Genomic DNA, 6,605 nt, shown 5'->3' with positions numbered 1-6,605 from the left:
CCCGGCGAGGCGGGCGCGTCGGGCGAGGCCGGGGCGCGGCCGGCCGCCTCGTGCACCCTCTGATGCCGCACCAGGTGCTGCTTGTGCGTGAAGCTGCGCGAGCACTGCGCGCACTGGTAGGGCCGCTCGCCGGTGTGGATGCGCTGGTGGCGGATCAGGTGCGTCTTCTTGCGGAAGCGCTTCTCGCACTCGGGGCAGGGGTAGGGCCGCTCGCCCGTGTGCGTCTTCTGGTGCGAGCCCAGGTGGATCTTTTGGCTGAAGCGCTTGCCGCACTCGGCGCACGGGTAGGGCCGCTCGCCGGTGTGCGTGCGCAGGTGGCGGGTCAGGTGGGCCTTCTTGCTGAAGCGCTTGTCGCACTCGGAGCAGGGGAAGGGCCGCTCGCCGCGGTGGCTGCGCTGGTGCAGCAGCATGTGGGCGCGCTGCGCGAAGCTGCGGCCGCAGTCCGGGCAGGCGCAGGGGCCCTCGCCGCGGTGCAGCCTCTGGTGCAGCCGCAGGGTCAGCTGGTCCCGAAACCGCCGCTCGCACTCCCCGCAGCCGTAGGGCTTCTCCGAGGTCGGGGCCCACCCGACCAGCGCCAGTCCCCCCAGCGTCCCGGGGGTCCCCGGCTCCAGCTTGTACGCGGCAGCCAGAGGCCCCAAGTCCGTAGCGGGGAAAGGGCCGGGTAGCAACGAGAGATGCTGCGGCCATTCGACCTCTTCTTCCGCCTCCTGATCCTCCTCCTCCACCTTCACCTTCCGAATCATCCACTCATCCCCTGGAAAGTCAAAACGAGACGAGCCAATGAAGCCCCGTTTTATTTATGCAACGTTTTGGGGGGGCCAATATGACCACCACTTCCGGAGCCCCTGCTTTCTGGCTTCTGTTTTCTCCACTCTACTGGAAGGTTCTGGGGAAGGACCACAGCCGGAGATTACCGCTCAGTCCTCCTCCTTGCTTCCCTGTAGCCAGGGATGCTGGGGAGAGTCCCTCACCCCGTCCTGGGGGCTTTCTCCTAGGCCTCCGCGTGGAAAAGGCACTGCTTACTCTGGTGGCCCCTGAATATAAACGGTGCTCCAAGCTCAGTCCTCAGGCTTTCCTCGCGGGTCATCTGCTTGCGTTGGCTGCCCTAGACCTTCCAATCCTTTCTAGAACTATAGTCTCCCATCAGCTGAGCAGCCCCAGCCGGCTTTTGGGGTCCTGCAAATTGGCTGCAGCTTTACAGGCTCATCACCACACAGCTGACCTTCTCAGACCCGGCTCCCCACCCCCAGGTTTAGGAAGAAGAGGATGGGAAACCAGTAAACAGCGCCAACCTCTGGAGAAGCTGGAGGGCCCTCTGGGGGAGCAGGTCCGAGGAGGGTCCCGCTGGAGCTTTGCCTCTCCTGGGCACTGCAGTGGTCCAGCCAAGAGAAAGGGGCTCAGGGCCCAGACTGGGAGTGTCTCCTTGGGTTCTCTGCCATCAGTCAGTAGGGTGACCTTGCTTCACTTAGCTCTGTTACCTCTTTGAGCTAAGTGTATTTGTTTGCTTAGGTGTAAGGGTCCTATTAGTTCACGGTTCCTAAACATGGTGCCACATCCTAGTCTCCTGGGGACTTTGACAAAACACATCTATGGGAGCAGGAATCTGTTCTCTTTCTTTAAAGCTCTCAAAGTGGGGGGGGGGGGCGGCGCGCCTGGGGGGCTCAGTCAGGTAAGTGTCCAACTTCTGCTCAGGTCATGATCTCACAGTTCGTGGGATGGAGCCCCGCATGGGGATCTGTGCTGACAGGTCAGAGCCCCAAATCTGCTTTGGATTCTTGGTCTCCCTCTGTCTCTGCCCCTCCCCCACTCACGTGTTCTCTCAAATATAAATAAATACATATTTAAAAAAATAATAAAGGGGCGTTGGGCTCCATGCTGACTGCTCAGAGCCTGAAGCCTGCTTCCAATTCTGTGTGTCCCTTTCTCTCTGCCCCTCCCATGCTCATGATCTGTCTCTCTGTCTCTCAAAAATAAATAATTGTTAAAAAAAATATTTTTTAAATAATAATAAAAAATAAAGCTCCCTAAGTGATTCTTGTTTAGGAACCATTGAACCAGATGATCTGAGTTCCTGTCTGGCTCCAAGGTCTGTAACAGCCTGAGCACCGGGTTACATTGCCCATGAACTGCCACAATTAGATTACTTCCAGTGTCTTTCACGGACCCATCAGTTCCAAACAACTATTTATCCTACTGTGATATTGCTTTCGTTTTCATTATGCCACTCTTCTACTCAAGAACCATCAAGAGCTCCCTATTGTTTACAGGATAAAGTAAGTTCTAGCTGATTCTGAGGTTCACCACACCTCCCACCCCCCTGCCTCGTTCAACTTTCTCACTACCCCCACGCATAAGCCCTCCCCTTTAGCCAGCCAGGTCTGCTCTAACCCCAGCCACATGTCCTCTTTCCTCTGTTAAAGTCTCTTCTCAGCCTAAAATGTTTTCCCATCCTCTACCCCACCCCCATCAGAGCTGAAGTCTACAAGTCCCTCAAAATGTAGCACAAATCAACAAAATCTCTGACAAACCAATGCATGAGGATCTCTTACATAAACACCCACAGCGCTGACTGTTAACACTGCTACACTTACTTGTGATGTGGCTTTATTGTTATTTCTTCCTTGAATCCTTTATTTTAGTTCATGTTAATGTCATCTCAACTAGAGTTTAGTTTCTGAAAGGCAGACATCTTGTGTTGCATGTCTTTACGTGTCTAAGAAAAATGAGGACTGCCACCATTTATAGAGTGCTAACTCTAGATGACACACTGTCCATACACTGTCACAAAACTTCACGGCGGCCGTGAAGTTGCTCTTTCTTCCCTGCTTCCAAGCACCTGCTGGAGAAGGAGCAGCCTCTGGAAGATCACTGGGCAGGAAATGCGGAGCAAAAACTCAAACCAGGTCTGTGTCAGCCTAGAGGCAATCTCCTTCCCTTCTACACCTAGCAGGCACTAGAGAACCCCCTGGACTAAATGACCCCAATAAGTTTGGTGGTGGTGGCAGGGTGCGATGGCGCCATTGTGGAGAGAGGACCAGCTGTGTGATCGCCCTGGGTGTGGGGGGCATGAGTCCGGGACCACAAATGTGGGTACTGCGGACATCAGTGGCGATTTGGGGCAGGGAGCTCCTCTGGGGGAAGGCAAAGAAAAGGAATGTCTCCTAGTGAATGGCAATGCAAGTTCAGCAACAAGTACGCCCTTAGGGGGAGGTTGGAGGGGAAGATAAGGCTTCTGGAGGAGGTTGATGGGAGGGAGGGTTGGTGTCTCTGGATGACCAGCCTCGCTGATTCCTGGTCTGTGGCGTGGAATTCTCTCTGGGGGCTTGCAGCTCTCCGGCAGAAAGGTGCCCGGGACCGGGTCGTCTTAGGTCGGAAGGGGCTGGAGTGGCCGCACAGACCAGCCTGGGGTTTTCCAAGGCCCCTGTCCCCTCTGCCTGGGCCCCTGGCGGGCTCAGGAGCGGGAGGACTCACCTGGACAGGAGCTGGGGGGCTCAGCCTTCTGGTCTCCTCTGCAGGGGTCTTCAGCTTCGTCAACCTGGGCACCTTCCTCTGGTCTCGGGGCCTCATGCCCTGGCAGAGAACAGGCCACCCTCAAGGACTCCAGAGACATCACAGATGGACAGACGTCCCCACTGGTGCTATTGAGCAGGGGCTTTTGAAACCCTAGTCCCAGCCCTACTGGCAGGATCCTGTCCCGCGATCCTGGGAATCAGGGACTGAATTTCCTAGTCGCCCCTGGGAGCAGCCTCCAGCTCCTTCAAGCAGGGCAGCCGCAAAGGCTGTGCGGGTTGGGGTTGCAAGAGCCTCCTCGCAAGAGCAGCAGCTTTTGAGCAGCTTCTGGAATATGTGTTCGAGGCAGGGGAAGCAAGTCAAGGTGTCTACCCTGAGGCTTACAGGACACTCTTAGGAGGAGGGCTGCAGACCCACCAGATGGACCCGAGTTCCGGGCAGATCACTGCAGAAGATCAGAATGTCTAGAAGCCAGATGCATGCCTGCTTTAGGCGTCTTCTCCCAGGAGCTGCTCAGCCGCCTCCCTCACCTCTTCCAAATCTTGCTCGAATCTTGACTTCCCAGGGGGGCGGTCTCTCACACTCACCATTTAATCCTGCAGCCTGCCCCACCCCCACCTCAGCCTTCCTCCCTGCCCCTCCCTAGCACATTTCCCCTTCTGACACAGTTACGAGTACACTTATTTTTATATTTGTTTGCTAACTGTCTGCCCTCACTAGGATAAGCTCCCGGTAGGCAGGGGTCTTTGTCTGTTGTCACCAAGATATTCCAAATACCGAGAGTAACACCCTGGCATTTGAAGAAGGAAAGATGGATTCTACCCTGGCCACTGTTTCATGGCCCCCACCTACTTACCTGAGCATGTGCCCAGCACGCTGTCTTCCCTGGGAGGGGACATCTCCTCCTGGGTATCATGGGATCCTTCCCCAGGCTCACTTTGGGGGGCCATCTCTGGCTGTCCCACAGAGAACCCTGTTACAGGTGGAAGGATGGGGCCAAATAAAGCCTCCAGGACCGAACAGAAGACAAAGGGAGGGGCTCTCCCCCTTCCCAAGAAAGCCAAGGGGTGTTTTCCAACTTGCCTGGGAAGGAAGGGTCTCTAGCTGGCATGACAGGGGACAGCCAGGCTCTCCAGCAGCCTGGGCAGGTATCAACCTTAGCCCCTTAGCGTTGAGTCAAGGGCAGGTGAAGGAAGAGATAGAATAGGTCTAAATGTGTGCACTCTGTGAGTGTGCATGTGCACATGCAGTCCTGCACAACCTCCACAGGGCCTGGGGTGCACATACACCCCGATAAGGGGGCGCCTGGGTGGTTCCATTGGCTAAAGCGGCCAACTTTGGCTCAGGTCATGATCTCACAGTTCATGAGTTCAAGCCCCGCGTCGGGCTCTGTGCTGACAGCTCAGAGCCTGGAGCCTGCTTTGGATTCTGTGTCTCCCTCTGTCTCTCTCTGTCCCCTACAGCTTTTGCACTCTGTCTCTCTCGAAAATAAGTAAATGTTAACAAATATACCCTGATGAAACCGAAAAGGATGCTGCCCTAAAGGCCCCCACTGGTTCCTGAGGTCTCGGGGTTGCAGTCCCAACTGCAGGGAAGCAGTGGGCCTAGGATGCCCCTGAATCCTGCCTCCCACCACCCACCTTCCCCGAACGCGGCTGGCTCACCCAGGGAGCTGAGGGCCTCAAAGGTCTCTCTCATGGCAACCCAGGGTAGCTGCTCCTGGGGGATCAGGCCACGGACCCTAAGGAGAGAACACATCCTTGTTCATCTTCTTCTCCAGACAGCTTCCACCTGGGCCCTGGCTCTGCCCAGCCTCCCCCCATCAGGTAGCCCCAGGAGCCCCAAAGGTGATGTCCCCAGGTACTGGTAAAGGGGAAAGAAAGCAAAGAGATCTTCGAAGGCCAAGGAGAAGGCCTTGAAGCCATTTCTGCAAGCTCTGGTCGGCTCTGGAGAAATCAGCTGCACCCCCACCCTCACCTGGCAGGTCTCGGAACCAGGCCCAACCCTCCGGGGCTCCCCACCCCCCAGTGCCCTTGCCTGGGGACGTCAAGAATCAATGGATTCTCTGGGGAGAGGGTGGAGAGTGGAAGACCAGGGTGGGGAGCCGGGAACTTCATCTCCAGGGCCCTCCAGCTGTCACTGCAGGAGCTGGTGAAATAGGAGCCAGCCAGGGGTGGGGTGGGGAGTAGGGGGCGGAGGAGAGTGTCACTATTGGGCAACTGGTGGGGGCGGCCCTCAGAGGAGGGTCTCTGCAGAAGGCAGGAAATGGCTCTTGCTTCCTCTCCCCAAAACCCTACCTCAAAACCACCGCCCTGCCGCTCAGGGCTTCCCCTGGCAGGGACACCTCGCCCCCGAGCCCCTACAGTGCTCCTCCTCCAGCGGGTTCCCTGCCCCTCCCCCAGCAGACTACCCTCCCCCACCCACCCCCATTTCTGGCAGCCTTCCCTCTGCCCCTCCCTTCTCCTGCTCCCTCTGCCTTCCGCCCTCTCTCCCCACCAAAGCTGGCTGGCTCCTCGGATCCGCCCCCTGCCCCGCCCCTCCGGCTCCTCCCCCTGCTCCCAGCCTCTGCCCGCCCCTCCCGGCCCCTCCGGTAGGCCCTCCCCAGCCACCGCCCCCCTGACCCTCAGCTCGGGCGTTCTCCGCGACAGGGCTCCCCTCCTCCTCCTCCAGCTCAGGGCCGCCTTTCCCTTCCCTCCTGGTTCTCCCCCCAGGCTCCATCCCCCTCCCCGGCTGCACACCCTCTCCCTTCCTTTCCCCCTCCTCTTTTCCTTCCTCCCCAACACCGCCCTCCGCCTCCCCGCTTTTCTCCCTCACCCCGCACTCCCCTCCCCTCTCCCTCTCCTCCCCCACTCTGGTTTCCCTTCCTTCTCCTTTCCTCTCTTCACCTCAGTTCCCTCCCTCCTCCCCCCTCCCCAGCCCTCCTCCTCTCTCCCCACACCATCCTCCTCCCTCTCTCCATCCCTCCCTCCTGCAGCTCGCCTTCCCCTCCGAGGCCCCCGTCTCCCTTCCCCCTTTGCCTCCCCAGCAGGCTCTCGCTTCCCTACCCTCCCGGTCCCCAGTCCCTAGAACCGCTCTTCCCCTCCCCCCTCCAGCCC

General features: G+C 58.2%; 1 protein-coding gene across 1 annotated transcript in view; it reads right to left on the bottom strand.

Moving 5' to 3' along the window:
- The window catches only part of ZNF467 (zinc finger protein 467), a 6,915-nt gene extending 1,023 nt beyond the window's left edge, over positions 1-5,892 (bottom strand). Inside the window, exons 1-5 of the mRNA XM_029954482.1 lie at positions 5,548-5,892; positions 5,175-5,251; positions 4,367-4,483; positions 3,472-3,570; positions 7-754 (exon numbers count right to left, since the gene is read on the bottom strand). Coding sequence (XP_029810342.1) covers positions 7-754; positions 3,472-3,570; positions 4,367-4,483; positions 5,175-5,251; positions 5,548-5,627 — 1,121 coding nt within the window. The 5' untranslated portion in view covers positions 5,628-5,892. The remainder of the gene's footprint in view (positions 1-6; positions 755-3,471; positions 3,571-4,366; positions 4,484-5,174; positions 5,252-5,547) is intronic.
- Positions 5,893-6,605: the final 713 nt, after the last annotated feature.

This window comes from Suricata suricatta, chromosome 2 (assembly GCF_006229205.1).
Source record: "Suricata suricatta isolate VVHF042 chromosome 2, meerkat_22Aug2017_6uvM2_HiC, whole genome shotgun sequence".
Taxonomy (NCBI): Eukaryota; Metazoa; Chordata; class Mammalia; order Carnivora; family Herpestidae; genus Suricata; species Suricata suricatta.
The sequence above is the reverse complement of the archived record's forward strand: the minus strand, read 5'-3'. Positions and strand labels throughout refer to the sequence as shown.